At 29.5% G+C, this 20,639-nt stretch overlaps 1 protein-coding gene across 1 annotated transcript in view; it reads left to right on the top strand.

Moving 5' to 3' along the window:
* The window catches only part of LOC108691864 (immunoglobulin superfamily member 10-like), a 173,714-nt gene that overhangs the window by 29,270 nt on the left and 123,805 nt on the right, over nt 1-20,639 (top strand). Inside the window, exon 5 of the mRNA XM_018199799.1 lies at nt 19,742-19,949. Coding sequence (XP_018055288.1) covers nt 19,742-19,949 — 208 coding nt within the window. The remainder of the gene's footprint in view (nt 1-19,741; nt 19,950-20,639) is intronic.

Raw genomic sequence — 20,639 nt, 5'->3', positions numbered from 1 at the left:
TAAATTAAACTAAATTTTTAATTTTTAATAATATTTTATAAAAAAATAAAATTTTTATTATTTACTTTCAATATTTTCTGTTACTCCATCTAGAGACTTTGATAGTAAAAATAATATTGCATTTAATTTTATTAATGATAATGGTTTTTTAATTACTCAATTTAATAAATTCTCAAATGTGTATCTTCAATCACAACTGTGTATTGTGCGCAATTCAGTGTTATTCAGTGTAAATGCTAATGCATCATCATTAATTGACAAATTGATAACAAATACGTGCAAATCGAAGCGATTATATTCAGCGTCTGTGAAATTTAACAAAGCAAAACCGATAAATGTTTAATGAAAAATATTGAGAGAAACAAATTTTATATGTATTTACTTCTGTCACAAAGTGAGTACTATTTTAATCTATTATACAAACAGGATGATACGTCCAAGTGGAAAAAATCCACTATTTTAAACATAATCAACTGACGGAATGCATTTGTTATTTATGAAATATCATGCTTATTGTTTGTTTTAAAAACATTGACTCATATAAAAAAACTTTAGCCATAAGATTCTTCAGAATAGATAACGACATTCTTTAGCCGAATCGCTATTGCTGATTAGATTGAGGCTGATTAGATTGAGGAATTAGATAGAGCACAAGAGGAACACAAAACTGACTGTAGACTGATCTTTTGCGAAATCAGATTTGGCTTAATAGCCTGTTGTGATGATCCACGGGAATATTTTTGTGAAATTATTATAATTAAACGAATAGTAGTCACCGGTTTACAATGACGTATCATCGTCAAAGCTGCACGAGACTGTCATGATTCCTTCCAATTGTTTTACCTCTATGCCAAACTTCTTCCTTGTTATGTTCTCAAACAACTCAATTTACCTTTTTCCGCATCTCTCTTCGCTCAGCCATATTCTTTTCTTTCTCATCAGTCCAGAATAGCTTTCATCTTTCTCTCTTTTCTCATCTTTCCTCTCTCTAGTCTTCTTTTCTCTCCCTTTCTTTCACCTTGATTATTGTCTTGCACTCTCTCTCTTTCTCTCTCTCTCTCTCTCTCTCTCTCTCTCTCTCTCTCTCTCTCTCGTTTCTTTTTCAGTCTTGCTTTTCGAAGTGCAACCTCTTTGCAATTTTGCATTTTGCCCTACAGCCATCGTCGCGCATGGAGCTACGCTCAACTACCGTAATAGCCCTTGAACGGGGCCAACCGTGTATCGTTTACGACCCTGTGAATTTTCCTGCAGAATTACTTGAGAAAGGAATTTAGCAGGCGATAGTATTAATTAGTGATTAATTAACAGTACACCAACTGAGCGAATAAATGCTTTATTAAAAATCGTTAGTACTCCGGATCGTTTGCAACGTTACAAAACTTTGATAATTGATACTCATCGGTGAAATTCTTAAGGTAATTTTGAAGAATACGTGCGTCAACTCGGTCAACATTTTGTGTGTTTTGTAAGTGAAAAATTATATGTAAACTTGCATCAATTACTGTCACAATTTTGTTTAGGTGTTTTATAGAGAGATGTTAACTTTTTTGATTTTATTATGCGAAGTATATTTTATAAAAAACAAGTCGAAGCTGTATTTTCCGTAACTCATCCAGTTAGCTAATATATCTTAGTTGTAAACTCAAACATAAGAACTAGAAGCGGTGAATAAAATCGGCATAAAATCTTAATTCCTCAGAATTATATCTGACCATTTTTTCGTATTATTTCACTTTTTGGTATTAAATCTTTATGAATTATATGTGAAATGATACTTGCTCAAAACATCCGTTCTGTTGACTTCTTCTGTTCTCATCGTATACTTATTTCACGTTAATTTCACGACACGGTGAGTATGTTGTATCATTGAAATTGAACGACGAAATTGAACAATTGATTCGGATCGTGCCAACGCTCAATATCTTGTTATAACATTTATTGTGTTTAATTTGATTTTACTTAAACGATTAGTATCGTATAACAATAAAAGTTTTTTCACGGAAGTGAATGTTCAAATAAAAGTGAATGTTAAGCAGAATATTTTTGCAATAGGTATTCTGAACTTTATTTTTATTAATGATTCACCATCACAATGTGGTATTGAATGTGATTAGAGATTTATAATAATTACATTTAAAAGTAATGAGAGATTTAATGTAACAGTTACATAAAAATTGCGTATATATTTTCCTATACTATAATAATAAGATACAATCTAATAACATGTAAAGGTATAAATATATCATGTATAAATGAACACACACATATATATATATATATATATATATATACATACATATATTTGTCTGTACATATAATCATAAAAAAATATAAATACGTACACGTATGTAAATGTAGGAAAATATATATGCAGGCATATAAATATAGATAGAAGCTTCACATTCCATTTATATGATCAGCATTGCAGTCTCATATTGCTGCAAAATACATCAACTTCGAGCGGCTGTAATTTAAAAATTATAATTTTTCAGACTTGTCATCATTAACATTTTTGATCTACACATCAAGAATTATCATGTAGCAAATTTGCAGAAAATTTAATCAAAAGCTTTTAATAATGAGATTTTAATAATAAAGTTCTGCACGGAATTCTTTTAATTAGAAAAAACTAAGAGATTGTGGAACAAGTGAAGTAAGCGGGAAGGAAGAGGAATTGTGGAATACCACGTTATGATATCATATAATTTGCGCTGCTTTCTAAAAACAATTGTTAAAATTACTTCTTTAGTCTGTTTAAGCATTACAACATCACTGGCCATTAATGTTTATTCGCATTGTCGTAAAAGTTGCGTATCAATTTTATAAATTAGATTTATTTTTAATTAGATTTATAGCAGACAGTTTTATAAGTGTACCATTTATATAATATATTAGGTGTAGTAAAAAGAAATCCATTATTTTTGCATGAAAGTGAATGGAAAAATAATGGATTTCTTTTTACTACATCTAATATTTGGAGAAATATATTGGTTGCTTTCCAATTGCTGAACACATTTTGATACAATGTACACAAGAATGCACATAAATGCATAAAATACGTGTAGACTCAACTTGAAATAAAGTCTGTACGTTGTACGATTTCAGATAGATTTATTTTTCAACACTATGTCCATGTCTTACACTATGTTTTAATCCATGATGGTCATAGAGAAATGTTTTTATTTCTCCTGCCTTTTCTTCCTTTGTTTATAGTACCACGATAGTAACTATTTATTATCATTAGAAAACACAAAAGCTTACACAGCCGACTAATAGTCTTCAGGCTGAGTATGAATATGTATAATGTTATGTCGATGATTGCGGCAATTAGAACATGATTTATATCGCCGTGTATGAAAATGTCTAGGGATATTTGAATTAGAAAGCATTCATTTTATAACTTCATTCTAGCTTAGAGGCCTTAAATGTGTGCTTTTAAATGATATAATTGAATAAAATTAATAACAAAACATATATATGTACCCTTACAGAAATTTAATATTAGAAGATAATAATATTTTAAGAATTTATAGCATTGTTATTTATTGCTATTAATACTCAAAATGAGTAATTTTTAGTATTAAATTGGCCATTGGCTATTAATAATATTATTGAATCTCTGTAAAAATATATGTTAGTATTCTATATTCACTTTCTTACTTCATGTTTTTCCTTTCTTCTTTTCTATTTCACTGCAACCTTTTTTCCTCTTCAATTTTTTATAAATTACGATCTGTTCTGTATAAACAAAGAACTTATCTACCTGTAGAATAATTGGTATTACTCTACTGACTAACAAATCGGTACTAAAAATAGTTACGTCACATTTAACATAAATATAGCAAAAAATTGTAATACTTTCTCATGTATGACTTTTATAAAGCGTTCCTATAGAAAAAAATCACGCTATACAGTTGCATGATGAAATCATGTAATCATAACATAACGAATTGTTTAAAATTAGTACGTGATTTTAAAATTACGTATTTTGAAAAGTCACATAATGTGTTCTGTTTTCTTTTATCTTAATTATCTTTTATTTTAATTCTTTAAAATTCGATTATAATATCATACGATGGATAAAATTATTTGTAATATATGATTTTTCAAATTATACCATTTAAGAAATCATATACTGATTTGGAACAATCTGTTACGTAATTTATATATTTTAATTACATGATTTCATCATGTAATGTTGTGACATGATTTTTTTCAACAGGGATATATAGATGAGATCATTATGATATCACAAATATAATACAAATATAATGCAGTTTTTTATACGATGTTACTTCAATTATTGTACAGAAAATTACAAAAGTAGCACAAATTGTTTGTAATTTTATTTCAACATTTTTATTATTGTGCAAATATTTTTATTTCCTAAATGAATCAATGTATTATTACTTACTTCAGTGCTACACTTATTATAAGTAACTGATATAATTATTAGCGGATATTTATATACTGTTTTTCAATAATAATAATACTGATTTAATTTTAGAGATTATGATTTTCTGATTATGATTCAATCTGAAGAAACTTCTACAAATAAATCAGTGTATTATTACTAAAAAAATAGTAAATATTCGCTAATAATTACAGTTATAAGTAACACTGAAATCAATAATAATACACTGATTCATTTTTAGAGAGTTGTTTGAAATGTTTGTCTTACCAAAGCATAGTAATTTCTCATCAAGTAATTCTCGCACGTGTACATCTATCAGGAGAATGTTATATGTATGAACTTTGTATAAACATTATATACTCATAATATTTGAATATGGAATGTATGTATTAATCAGTTATAATAAATCTTTATATAATAAATTAATAATTAATTAATAATTAAAGCTTTGTATATTTATGGTACAATTATTTTGCTTTCATTACAAATAGAATAGTATAAACACATGCCGATTTTTTCTTGTAGAAATATTTAGATATTTTTTTCCATAATTTTTTCCTGTGATTCGTCTTTTATAATTGTCCTAGGTTCTAACTCTGCTTCACTCAAATATCGTTATAACTTTCTTCTTACAAACATAGCGATTCTTATTACAGAATTGTTGCCGCATTAAGTTGTAGTTATCATGAATTATTCCGCTCTTGTTTCCTTTCAATTTTGACTTGGAAATTTACTATTGGCTAGAAATAACACATAAATATGGATTTATATGCGTAAATGGAGGAACGGCCGATATCGCAGAAACAGATTGCATTCAATATAGAGTCAAAATTATTTTATAGTACGGAGATTGCGTTACGGTTTCTATATTTTAATTATCGCGTATCCTCTTATCAGCTTTCGGGCTGTCAGTCGATCACTAAAAAAATCTATACATAAAACGAGCTCTCGGGTGCGAGGTTAAGCATAAAAGTGATCGAAGCGAGCGATGAACGCGTGAATCTAGATTGCATTGAATCATCCATCGTACTGTCAATAGATATCGATATGTGCAAACAGAATCTCTATCTTCGTGCACTAGTTATATAAATCATACGTAGGTATAATTGTAAAAGCTAGATATCCATATCGAACTATGATATAACCTGTCACGATCACTACATTTGTTATAATTTAGATGATCGTTTCTCAATACTTTTTGCGTATATCCATATTAATGTGCGCCTGCTCATTCTTTACAACCTCCGTATAAAGCCACATATAAATATAATTTTGTTAAATTTAGTTTTTAAAACAGGCAATTAGAATACAATTTGCTACCGCAATATACCGCAGATAGCAAAATGTCTTCTACCAGACTCTCAGTAGATTCGAGCAGAAAATAACAGTAGTCTGCCTGCGTCAATTGCGTCCGCATTAGGCTTGTGTTCTGTTAACATTGCCTGTCGATATAATGTGAAGACAAATTGTTGGCAGAAACTGAGATCCTGCCAACATTATCTGATGCTTACAGATTCTGTTATATTTTTTCTAGCAATCTGTCAACAGTATTATGTACATCTAATTCTGTTGTTATTTTGTTGGCATAGTGTGTAGCAGACATTTAAAAAATCTGCTTTCTTATAGATTTGGCTATCTGGATATACTTTTAATATTTTACGTTCCTGCACAGGTCTATTTTAAATCATTGTCACACAGGAATTTCAATCGTGCTTGCAACCAGTAGGGATTTCTTGTTGAAATTATTTAAGCTCGATAAACAATTTTTGTCACTTTTTCTGTAAAATTGATAGTACTTGGGTAAAAAATTATTGAAAATCAATTTTCGGCGATGTTTAATAATTAATATCTTGTTAACTATTGCGAAAATTGCAAAATGGTAAAGAACTTTTCGACTCAGTTTAGTTCGCTCCACTAGCACATAAAATATTTAACGGACATTCTGGAACACTTTGTATATATTGTATATATATATATATATATATATATATATATATATATGTGTGTGTGTATATATGTACATAGTGTACATACATATATAGTGTGTATATGTATATACCATTATATATATATATATATATATAAAACATTTTTTTATCAACGACATAATAAGAAAAACTTGTGAGTCAAGTCCAAAAAGTCCTTATCTGAATTTGGCTATTCACCGTGTTAATTCGCGCCTATTAGCTGAATCAAGCTTAAGAATAATAATAATAGCGGACCCAATGAGAAATTCAAGCTAATTCAAGCAAGAGAGATATAAATCATAAAACAATTTAAAGCGCTTATATGCGTTTCTTTAGCATTTTTTTAGTATTTTCTTAATGCTTTTTAAGCGTTGTATGTTTGAGGAAAGAGGGAGGGGGAATTGTGCTGACTAATAACAATAAAAATCAATTTTAAATTGATATAATGAATGATATAAAATATTACAAATTTAAAATTAGAATTAAATTTTTAGAATGCAATTTTTTTGACTTAATCAAGAACATGTAAGAGATTATCCTACATGCGGTTAACAAATAATAATACAAACCTTAATAAAAGCAATTTAAATTTGTTATCTTATGTAAAGAGCTGACAATATCCAAAAAAATTTCCATTTGAACGTCAGAAATAAGAAACAGATGTAATTACAATGTTCCAAATGACAAATTTTCCCTGTATACGTTAGAGTCAAAGTGAATGAACAAATAGTGCCACTATTATTATAGATGGCATATCAAAAAGACATTAAATTTATGTACATTCACTATACATGTTCGTATAACAATTTTTTAATTTATTTACATTGTTGTTTATATTTTGTCAATTTTTTTCATTCGTTCGTATAACAATTTAATTTTCAATTTATTTTTCATTCTCGCAAACACATTTATATAAGCAAGCACTCATCTTCCTGCGTCGCGGCGACTTCCTCTTCGTCGGAACTTAGGAGCCATCCGCAGTGCGTGACTACGAAAGTTTCTCGCGCTACGGTGACTTTTCTAGGGAGATCTTGGGCAACTTTCCCGGTGTGCTCTTCTCAGCGAACGTTGCTTATAATGCCATCGAAAATTGTCCTGAAATGTACGTAATATAAAACTTATTAATCTCGGGACTTTCGCACGGTGATGGTCAATTTAATCTTATCCGCGAAGTAGAGTAGTAGGATCCATTTGTAAATTATTAGATGCTTTCTTATAATAATAAGAAATAATTGAATTGCATTTATCATAAATTTGACATCGTAGTCGAATAATCTCATATTATCCATTTGGAGACTTTCGGATCGTTATTATTTTCTTCTTTGTTTTCTCTTTTTTAAATTTCTTTATAGTATTTAAGATATTCATTAGCATCAATATTATTAAACTGCTTGTCAATTGTGACATTAGTTATTGAGTTTTGATTTAGGATTGCATTTTAAGATCATTTTAAAATTAAATTAATGTACAGAACTTGATATGTATATAAATTCACATTGAAATGTTATTGAGCATCAAGATAATTCAGTTGAAAAAAAATTTTTTCAACTTAGTTGCATAAAAAAAAATTTGTTGCGAATCCGGTATAAGGAAATCTGACGAAAGGTGACCGCATGCTCACACTACGGATTTCAAAATTACACGCAAGCACGAAACAGAATCTGACGAGTTCGGAGATTCTCGGGAACCAGCAAATCCTGTTGGCAGACAAGAGCTTCAGAGATCCGCCACCATCCATCTTCTGAGCTCTTCGTTAGGAGAGCCGTCAGTGGCGTCTGACTGTTTAAAGAACTTTCACGGGATGTACTGTGATTTCCCGTACCTGAAACTTTTGCTTATCCCGAGTGCCGACGAAAAGGAGAAGCGGTACATAGGCGAACAATTCTAGACGGAGTTGTTGCTGAGTTTCTGGGTGAAATACCTGAGGGGAAAAGAATTCGGGGTAGGGTAAAACGCGAAACAGCAACTCCTAAATGTAAATGTCTCGTCGAATTTAGATTCGCGATAAGTTGATTAAGCATAATTCGTTTGCTGAGTAAAATGTCAAACAAAATTACTTCTCACATAGAGTACAACAGCGATGAATTGAAGTAATAAATATATAATAATATTTTAATGATTTTCGTTATATTTTATACTATACAGCTGTTATAAAATTGAATTATATATTGAATTTCTTAGATATGTGTGCTTAAATTTAGCATATCTTTTGCTTAATTTTAAAATTACTAAAGCGTAGATTATAATAACAATGAACTGCGTTTGATTTTAACAGTTTCATTACTTTTATCCTTTTTTACGTCTAATGAACGATAAAAACATGATGATTATAGATATTTAAAGTGCGTGAACGATTAAACTGAACGCAGCAATATATGCTCAGCAAGCCATGAATACAAGTGCTACATAACATGGACATAGAATGATATATATTTACGTATATGTTAGTTAGTAATTATATCTGTATTTGCTTCTCAAGAAATACAATTAAAGTACAATTAAAATGTTGCTCTTTCGAATTATTTATAATAACAATATATGCATTCCGAAAAGTATAATATACACGTATATTATCAAAATATTGTTCAATAGCTTCCATATAAACAATAATGCTACGAGTAAAAGTTAGAATTGAACTTTTAGAATTGAAGAAGAAAGGATAGGAATGATACAATTTATCCTGTCCGAACAGGCTGTTTCTGGCTTAATTTGAGGAAGTACATATACACCGAAAAAAGAGGCAAAGAAAAAGTGGAAGAAGCGCTAGTTCCGTGAATCCAGATGTTACCAAGCAGCAATAATGAATCTAAAAGGAAGCAAGATTTAGCGAGTAAATCTTTGTGCAAAATCTCGAATATTACGCAGTACACTATAGTTAAACATTAAAATCTTTTTAAACATTAATCTTCAATTTTAAATATATATGATAACTATATTAGAACTTCTATTAATTACATAGAACAAAAAGATACAGAAAAATAAGATTGGCAACCAATTAAAATGCTATGCCATATTGAGTTAATCTTTCCTTTCAGTATATGTTTTAAGCAACATGAAAGCCAATAATAAAAAAATTAATAATAAAATTAATAAAAATAGTACATAATCAAAATATAATAATAAGATATTAATTATAACTTGAATTTATAGCAAAATTTTACAATACAACGACAAATGTACAAATTTGTGTATAAAAAGATAATCAGATTAACTCTCTACCAGCAATGCGCGGTCTTTTAAATCATGCTGATTATTTGATTGTGAATTTTAAGAGAATGATTAGAAAGCAGATTTTGATATTATTTTTTAAAAAAACTTTGTAATATTGAGATTGTATGTGTACAGTAGGCGTCATTAATGCCTTCCCGATGAAATTAATTTCCTCCGATCACACTCGCCGACTAAAAGATTACAACACCTTTTTTTTAATGGGTTTCGGAATATAGTCTGCTCACTGAGTGATTGGTTCTTATTTATGGATCTATAAGTAAGGATCAATCGCTTGGTGAGTAGGCTGCATTCCGAAAACCATAGAAAAAAAATTATTGCAACTTTTTAGTCAATGAGTATACATATCATATCTAGATATTTATTTATCATTATTATCAGGTTCGCCAACGTTACTTTAAAACTGCAGGTAACATATATATAATGTCAAAAAAGAAAATATTACTAATGTAACTTGAAATCATTAATATTATAACGTAATAATAAATTTAATATTAATATCAATGTGTAATGATATATAAGATTTTTACAAATATTATTATTTATTAGCATTATTGTAAAACTGTTGTGTAATAATTTATACTTATTCTTAGTATTGTTTCTTATAATTACTTTTATTAAAATTATTTTTTGAAATTATTTTTCAGTGTTTATTACCAGCAATATTCAGAAATATTTTTAATTGTTTTAGGGAATTAGAGTTTAATTATGAAATATGAAATAGCAAAATTTTTCAATATTAAATTATAATAATATCTTTAACATTTTTCCTCAATATCAAAGCATAAGAAATGAAAAACTAAACAATAATATAAGAAATATATATTAGATATAAGAATTAAATGTGATGTATTTGATCGGAGGAAACTAATTTCAAACGGGAAGATATCAATAACGCTTTTTGTATTTGGATGCCAATCTATTGCAAGGATGAATACAAGTTATTACAGTACACTCAGCGACCCATATGTTGCAGATCGCATAAGATTTTGTGCAAATAAAAAATTTGAATTCTTTTTCATGATTTAATTCTTTTTTTATACTAATTTCAATAAGTACATAAATAAAGGTTTTACATTTTTAAAACAGATTTTTCAGTATTTTATAATTTTTTCTGATGTAATTGCAAACTCAATTTATGGAGATATTAGACATACATATTTCATGAAATACGAAATAAAAAAAGAAACTTCTTCAGAAAGATTTGTCAAATTAGAAAAACGCAAAAAATATTTATTTTATTATTGGTCAAATGAAAGGAAAACTATGTAATGTGTTTTGTACGGAAAATTGATAGCGAAAAGAATTATATACATTATTATATAGATTATCGTATGATATTTTTATTTTGGAATCTTTGTACTCATATTGATTAAATTAAATAAAAAGAATTTAATAATTAATTTATCATAAAAATGATTTTATTTTTTTCGTGAGAAAACTTAATTTTTTAACTCATATAAGAATTCATTTTTAAGTGCTTAAATAATTCAATTGTTTGAAACCAACACATCATTATACATTCATCATTGTACACTCTCAAGTATTAGATTCTCAAGTATTAGATTACAGTAACTAGGAAAGATTCTTTTCATACTTATTTATAAAAGTTATGAAATTTTAACCGATATCTATTATATTTTTTCAACATTTAAATTTGTACAATGTAAGTGAAATATAGTATGGCTTTTATTATGATAAAAACTTGTTAAAGATTTCATAAATTTTTATATAGTCCGGAACAATAAAAAGAATCTATTGTGGACTTCAATGTTAAACTTAAATTGCAGACTATGATAAAAAATTTCACATTGCCGGTAGAAAGTTAATATCGCTTTTTAAATTAAGGCAAATTCTTTAAAAATACTTTAATTATAGAGAATTCTAGAATTATAGAGAACATTCGAGAATTCGTAGATTCTAGTTCTTACATTATTCTTTTTAGGAGTGAAAAAGCGCTTTATACTCGTAGGAAGGAAAATGTGGTAATAGGAACTAAGTCGACTGGAATTCGTTGCTGTTTTTGTTTCAGTTATGAAGAAGTATACTTAAAAAGAAACAAATAATAAGAATGAAGAAAAGAATGAAAAATAACATCGTTGCGTTACCGCTGTTGCTTCGAATCCGTGGCGAAAGGAAATGAGAAGAAAGGTTTGTGAGGAAGCGGCCCGGAAGTTCTTGAAAGTGCATAAGCTTTGTCACGAAATGAGCTTAGTTAGAAGCGAGTTATTTCAGTGGAGCATAAAATACTAGCATAATAATCCTCATTTTTGGCGGCTGTACATAACGTCGCGCTGTAATTTTTTTCTTTACCCTTTCGTCTCGATAATATTATTGCTATTTGCGGTATCGTTCGATAATGTTCATGTTCTATAGTGACGAGACAAGTTTGACACCGATCGTAAAATTTACATTGCGCAGATTCGCCAAGGATTATTGCCAGAGATTATTTCGGAGATATTCGTGGTATCTATATATCTACTCTCGAGACGAAGAGAAAAACGCTGACGAGACGCTTAGCTGTGGACTTTCAGAGACGGCGTGACTTCGCGACGTGTTAATATGGAAATATTCAATGCAGGAACGTGGCGCGATAAACGGACGGCTGCTTCCTCTCGGCCTTATGAACTCATGTCGGCTGAAGGTGTATTAAGCGAGCATGTTGGAATTTTCAACGTGATGGTTGCTCAACTTTGCTTGTCAACGTCAGATTTTGGATTTTAGAGGATTAAATTTGAACATGTACGTGTACATATTTATATAACTAGAAAGAGTTTCATAAAGTTGAAAATTATTTTATTTTTTATATTATTTTATTTTTTGTTATATATTATCAATTATTATATGACAAATTGAATGGAAATATTTTATACTCATATCATATATATAAGAGAAAGAGAATGTGATACGTTTTATAACTATAATACGATAATAATTTAACTGTAATTTATAACAACAATTTTAATTGGAAAACGCATGAGTATTTTCTTTATGGCTTATTGTTATTAAATCTCATGCAAACTGCATTTATTTTATTATCCGTTTATTTGCAAGAGATGTTTGGAAAATGATACGTTATTTGTAACAAAGTTACAATTAAGACATCAGACGATATGGCTTCAGACGATATGGCCAATGTATACGTCAATTTTGCACATATTCATTAAATATTGACCTACATTTAATATAGATAATTACTTATGTATGTATATGATATTTGACATATATTGATCATATCCCGAGAGCCGAAATTTTAATCAAGCTCTGATATGGATCTGATATGGCCTTGGCACCTGATCAGACGCTCAGATGTCCCAATAAGGTCCTGATCATATATGCAATGTTGAGAATTAAGATTGCCTAATTAGAATTTTCCTTATCAGAACTTTATCAGGACTTTATCAGGACCTGATGATTGCACCTAAAAACATTATAATTCCAAAAAAATTTAATAAATCTAATTTTATTATTAAAATAAGTATTATTGATTTTTTTTTAACTTCTGTAATATAATCTGTCCTTAGTAAGGACATTCAACAATAATTTTATCTAATTAATAATAACATGAGAGAGATGCACTCAAAAGAAACTATTAATTTAAGTTTGAAGTAAGTCAGAAGGAATCTTTCTTTTGAGTCTACATCTAGCAGGTCCATTAGTCAGAGATTTGTTGACCAGAGAGTTCGGGGTGGGCGATTAGTCTATCTGTATAAGTTCATGAGACGTTTACTATTTCGTCTGTCATATGTGGATAGATCATAGAAGGATCTCATTTGTGGCAAACTATGAATCAGAGATGATCCTCAACATTTTAGATTAGAATCTTTGTATAATATTGATATTTGATTGCAAAGTTGTTCCCCATAGCTGAATCCCATATGCCTAGATAGATTTTAGGATTTTATATATCAACAATTTATTATTAAGATTGAGTTTAAAATTTCGACCCAACAATATATTTTCCGTAACTTGATATCTAGTTGTTTCCTTTTAGTAAATAAGGTATAGGAAAAGTTTCCGCACATTTTTAACAATTTTTTTTTATTAAAATAAAATGATATAATGTATGTTAGTTAAAATTGGATCGCGTCAAAAGATGACGAATTTTTTCAATGTAATATTCGTATGCCTAAAAGATGGACAAAGATGGTAGAAAACGATGGCAAACTTTCCCTATACCTTATTTACTAAAAGGAAACAACTTTAATATATTCTAATATATGCTTTCTCCACATCAGACACCTGTTCAGGTGAATATCGAGATACTTGACATGATCCGCTTGAGGTACCGTTACGCTATTTAATTTAATAGATGGATGAGTCTCATGTTTGATTGTAAATGTGACATGAGTTGATTTTTTCTTAATCTTTTTGTCTTGATCTTCCAATCTTGCATCCAAAAGGAAATATCGTTATGATTATTTTGTAAAATATTAGAGGCTATTTTATGATCAGGTAGGCTGCTAGACACTGCTCGCAGTGTCGTCTGCAAAAGTGCTGGTTACAATAGACAGATTTGTAGGCAGATCAGCTGTAAAGAGCAGATATAGTAATGGTCCCAAAACACTGCCCTATTCCAGCTCGAATTAGATAGAGCTCAGTTTGTGTTTCCTTATACATGATATCAGGAAGTTGCGATCAACAAGGTAAAATCTCAAAATGCTATAGAAATAGTTAGGAAGGTTTGTTTTAACCTTAAATAAGAATCTATCATGCCAGACACAATTGAGAGTTTGAGATGCGAGAAATGCAGCTGAGCAGAACTGCTTTCTCTTAAGAAACATTATTTTATTAACAAGTCTATGGACTTGATCAATATTGTGCCATGTTTCCGCCAGAATCCAAATTGATGATCTGATGAAATTAACTTTTTCTCATTTATGATTGGTATCATTCTTGAAATTAGTAAGGATTCAAATTTTCGTAGATATAGACGACAAACTAATTGATCTGTAAGATTTAGGATTATTAAGACTTTTATTAGGCTTGGGTATTATTTTCATTTGAACTACCTTTTATTGGAGAGGAACAAAGCTCAGCCTTAACTTCACATTGTAAATTTGTGTAAAGTATACATATCCTCAGGAAGCTCTCTTAATATTTGATCAATAATGAAATCATAGAGCTGAGAGCTTTTTTATAATCTAGTCTTTTGATAATCTCAGATTTTAAAAAACATTGGATTTGTTCCTCAGGATGTGTTTAAAGTGCTCAACACATTTGAGTGTTCAGGTGAGCCTTCATATGGATGATATAAAGATTTTGTACAAGTGATTAGCGAAAGTTTCAGTCTTTTCGATATTTCTTCGAGCTCAGTTTTTTTCGCTACAGAAGAGAAAGAGCAACTGTTGGTGTTTCAGTTTCTTGCGGGCCTTCCAAAGGACATAGTCCATAGTAGAGGGATTCAATTGCTGCAAATTTAAAAGATTTTTTTCCGCATTGAGAAGGGACTTTAGTTCTTTGAGAGCCCAGTTTTGACCGGCTTTCAAGAAGAGATATCTAATTAGTTGCCAATTTTTTCGTAGCCATCTTTTCTGTAAAACTTTATTTGAAACGGATTTGGAAAATTTTAGGCTATATTCTTTTCTTTGAATAGGTGGAGTTGATTTCCATGCAGCATTTTGCACCACGGAATTAAAACGCTCGACAGCAAATATTATATCCTTATTCGACTTGAATCTTATCTTTGTATTGATGCATTTACTTGTAATAATAATTGATAATAATCTCAATCAATTTTATTATTAGGTAGCATATATTTCTAGAGTTATTGATTAGTAGATATTATTTTGATTAGTTTACTGGCCACAGTCATTAATGCGGGATATGATTGGATGATAATTCCAAGCAAGTTTTGCAATTAATATAGTTGTCGGATAAGCCTTCTGTTATTAAGAAATTAAATAAATCCGAAAGTCTTGGTCCGGAAGTTTTAGTCCTGTTCGAAGGCCAATAAGAAGGATGTTCTGACGATATAATTTTTTAGTTTAATCCAAGAGTTTCAACTGCCTTAAGTAGCTCGCGACCTCGGGAAAGAGTTAGGCGTGATTCCCAGGAGTATGTTTGACATTAAAGTCACCATCCACAAATCGTTTCCCGAGAGTCTTAAGGAAAATAGAAAAGTGTTCATTTACAATGTGATATTTCGGTGGACAATAAACAGAAGAAATAGTAAGGGCTGATTCAATCCTCCACAATGATGTTTGTTGCTCATAAGTGTTCTCTATGATAAGAATTGACTTGATGATGTTTTATGTTGGTTATGATTTTTATGAGAACAGTGGTTCCATCATGGATAACTCCATCAGGATGATTTGTGTAGTGGGCACAATAATATGGCATTTTTATATGATTTCTTTCAGTAAAATGCGTCTCAGATAAGAGCATAATCAGTTTTATGAACATAGAGGAAAATCTTTAATTTTTCGATGCGATTTAGCAACATTGGAATTTCAGAGAGCCAATTTTAAACTATTGAATTTAAAGAAATTTTAGTCACTAGATCAGCAATCAACTTTGTGACTGCTAACAATTGGCTCATGAATTGTAATAATAATTTGTTAATCTTATTAATTGTTTTGAGTGGGCAGTTTAGCCCTTCCAAGAGGAGGTTTGTCCGTATTAGAGTTGAATTATCTAGAGCTAAGTATTAACGGCAGATTTTCGCGCGATTTCACTGCAGCCTGGTTGCAGTCATTTTGAATTTTCCTTGCCTTATGAGTAGGATATCTCATATTTCGCAAGATTTTCTCTTTGAAGACTTTACAGCCTTTAAAATTTTCCGGGTAATTTCCGAAACAAAGAACGCATTTTACTTGAGAGGGAAGAACTCTTTCTTGGGCAGTTGGATGTTAACCTGCACATTTGATACATTTAGGATTACGGTAGCAAAAACTTTGCGTGTGGCCATATCTTTGACAGTTAGCACATTGGAGTATCTGATATCTCTTAGATATCTCCAAAACTATGCGACAGTTTAACAAGTGTTTAATGTTATATGTATATTTGTTTATTCTTAGGATTTAGTTTAAGATCAATATTCATCCTTTATTATGTCATTGAGCAAGGTTCTTAGTGGTTTACTCACGATTGATGTAAATTGGCGGAGGTTTTGGAGTTTTTATATTAGGTATTTTATTATCTACAGACTCACACATTTTCAACATTTTCAAATCTATTTGAAGTTTGTATCGGAGCACTAAACCAGCTGCTTAGCTTAACTTGTTTTTACAATCAGAACTATTTCATGATCTTTTTTTGCCATATATTTGAACTCAAATACTATTTGTTCCGTGAGATGACATAATATCCTTCGTCGGTATGCAAGATGAACTTATATGAGGCTTTGCTGTTTCTTGCATTAGAAGAGATCTCTGAACGAGGAAGAACGCAATCTACATTTCAAGGAAGCTTGAAATTTAGAACTCAATTTTAGTATTGAGTCTTTTTTAATCGAAGAAGATCTCGAAGTCAACAAGCTTTTATTAAAAGCATTCTTAGCAAACAACAGTTCTTTCAGAGTTTTCTCTGCCCCTTTCCCTCCTTCCCTCTCCTGCTCAGAATCCATGAGACCAGCCTTCTCAGAAGATGGATTTTTCAGGTCATTGCCTGGCTTAGTAGACTTGACTGGGATAGTAACATCCGTAATTGTTTTGTCATTGTTTATACCAGTAATCCTGGCGAGTCGATATTTTTCTCTCAGAATTGTCTCCCTTAGCTGGATTCCTCTCGCTTTTAGGTGCCAGAATGTTTTCGCCTTTTGCCCTTCATCTATTTGTTGTAATTAAGATCACATTGCCCAAGATTCGCGACTAGAACGCTAAATGATAGGGACTTGTTGACTCATTTAACAACATGACATTTCATGGCTCTTTATAGGTGCATATCTTTTAGCAAGATCGATCCTTACCGCGACTATAGGTTTATTTACATCGCATGCTCCAACATGATGTAATAGCTCTTACTCATTCCAATGCACTTAATAGAATGAATAGGAGCTATGGTAGGAGCATATTGGAGCATGTTGGAGTTTGAGACGCGAACAAACCTTATATCAGCCATTTGAACCTCGTATTATTGATTAGCATTATATTCCAGAATACACGACAAAATTATAATTTTAAGAAAACTCTCTGAAAAAAATTTCCTCTGGGAATTAATGGTATTTATTTAATTTTATAGTATTTTGAAATGGTCACCCATCCGAAAGTTGCATCACATATCCAATGCTTGATCTTTGCAATCGAAACAAAATCATAACTTCGATGAGTCATAAGCACTGAATATTAATGAATGTATAGTTGTGACATATCTGGTCAATATAACCCTGATAGAAATTTATGCAGTTTAACTGAACATCCAGTCTGTTACATTTGCTGTTACATCGAATACTATACACTATATGTATATTAATTTCTTTTGATATAAAAATGCAACTGAACAAAATTAATAAGTTATAATTATTCAATTTAATAGCCTCAACTTCAATAATCAAAATTACATTCAGTAGACATTACGTTTTTTACGTTTAGTTACTTTTTTATACGAAATGAAAGAATCTAGCAAAAAAAAACGTTATTCTATCCTGCGCGATATTATAAAGTTAACGATTGTTTATAGATTAGGAAATCTGTCATGTATATAAGATATTCTACCACTATATGATTAGAGAATTTCCGACTAGGGTATATCTTATCATTTCCTGATGAGGCCTGATTGCACATTAAGCCTTTATAAATTTCCGCTCAGGATTATTTGAAGGCGCCTTCAGAGTTACTTTTCTTCAGTAACTGCAACTTTATTCCTCTTTTTTTATTTATGAATAATTATTTATAAGTTTAATTTATTTGCATTTTTTGGTAACTAATAACTAATTTAATAATTACTTAATTTATATCAAATTTATTCGTCAATACATGAGTTAGCCAAATGAAATGTTCAGTAAATAATCAGTGATTACATCTTTATCCCTGATTATTACACTCTGTGAATGTCTGTATTAAGAATTAAGATAGGAAATCTTTTTGATATGTGAAAACGTTACGTGAAACGTAACATTGATCCTGTAATTTGAATTACAAATGCACATGTTAATTTATTATAAATCACATAGTATATAATCGAATTTCAATTTAGTATAATAAATAAAATAATTTAGAAACTACTGTTAGAAATATATAAGATTCTTATATTTAAAATAGCAATGCAAAGAATTATAAAAAAATTAACAAAAAGGTAACGGAAAAGAAATGACTCGTTATTTTTTAAATAACTCTATAACATTACTTTTCAGAATCGGCAACTTGCAACAGTAAGCATATTTAAAAAAAAAAAAAAATCATAACTCTCTTTCTAACTAGTTACTTTTATAAAGTAACTTTCTTAATTTTACTTGTGCTTTTGCTATTTATGAAATGGGAACATTAAACTTATAACGCAACTTGATATAACGCAAACTTAAGAGAGAGAAAGAGAGGAAGATAGAAAAGGAGAAAGAAAAGGAGATTAATTAAATGTAAACAGTAACTAAATTTATAACATTAATAAAAAGTTATAAATAAAAAATTTATCTCATTTTACTTATAAAAAGTTTATAAATTATTTGATTTAAGAATACATTATAATTTTGACATAGCATACTTATAGTAATTATAATTACATATATACGCTGGAAAAAATCTGGTCGCGTTAGTTGAAAACCTGGCAGATTCTATTACCTATGACTGTAAGAAAAATGATTACATCAAAATTCTTCTAGAAATTATCAAATAACTAATTTCGTTCTGTTAAATAAATATATACCAGAACAATACTAAATTTATTTAGTATTGTTCTGGTATATAATTAGATTAGTACAATTTTTCAATTCTAGTGAAAGAAAAGAATGTCTAGTGAATGTAACTCGAAGAGATATAAATCCAATCGAAAATACTAATCAAATTTTTATATAGTTAAATCTATCAAAATTTTAATTATAAAATATCGAGTCCAATTATAATAGTAGAAATTCTGTTAGACCTTATCAAAATGCATTCTATATTACATATATCTTATTGACATAATTAAAATCTTTTTTCAATATAAAGTTACTTAACAATATCTTTAAATATTTGTTTTTCTTTTGTATTTTCAGGTGGCGTGGATCCACGTTGGGCGCCAAATGCTGCTTACTATTCACAAGCACGTGGTCGTGAAAGTACCTAGGTTTTCCGTGTCACATGACAATCAGAAAACATGGTTGCTTCATATTAATAGTGTACAACAGGATGACCGGGGTTATTATATGTGCCAAGTAAATACCAATCCAATGATAAGCCAAGTGGGCTTTCTTCAAGTTGTAGGTAAATAATTATTTTCACTCAATTGAATTGAACTTGTTTAAAATAATTTTCACATAAGACACAGAGAAAAAGGTCTATGTATGAACTACACCTTTATTTTTTTTTTATATCATCAGTTGTTTACTTATTACAGACGAGAGCATGTGCAATAAAGTTAAAGTGAAGTATCTACATATTTCAACAATAGTATTTTGTAAAGAGGATAACTTATATAGATATATATGTACAGGGTATCCCACAAATTTTGCCAAGCGTTTTTGTATTTAGATAGAGAGGATTAAACTGAATCGAAAAGAACTGTATCATTTTGTAATTTTCGTAATAGTTAACGAAACATTAATTAAAAATTACCAAATATTAGTATTCAATAACTTTTTACTCAAATATTATCAACCTTATAGAAAAGTAGTAAGAGATTGTTTAAATTGTTTATTTTCTTCTCATAGAGCTCTAAGAATTTTTTCAAAATTTTTATCAACTTTTTAATACTGCATTTTCTTATTGATAATTATTTTTACAAACATGAGAAAATGTGGTATTAAAAAATTCTCAGAATTTTATGAGAAGAAAATAAGCAATTTTTGTCTCTTGCTATTTTTTTGTAAAGTTGACAGTATTTGAGTAAAAAATTATTAATGATCAATATTCGGCAATATTTAATAATTAATATCTCGTTAACAATTGCGAAAA

The sequence above is a fragment of the Atta colombica genome, unplaced genomic scaffold, assembly GCF_001594045.1.
Source record: "Atta colombica isolate Treedump-2 unplaced genomic scaffold, Acol1.0 scaffold54, whole genome shotgun sequence".
Lineage (NCBI taxonomy): Eukaryota > Metazoa > Arthropoda > Insecta > Hymenoptera > Formicidae > Atta > Atta colombica.
This window is presented reverse-complemented; position numbering and strand designations above follow the sequence as displayed.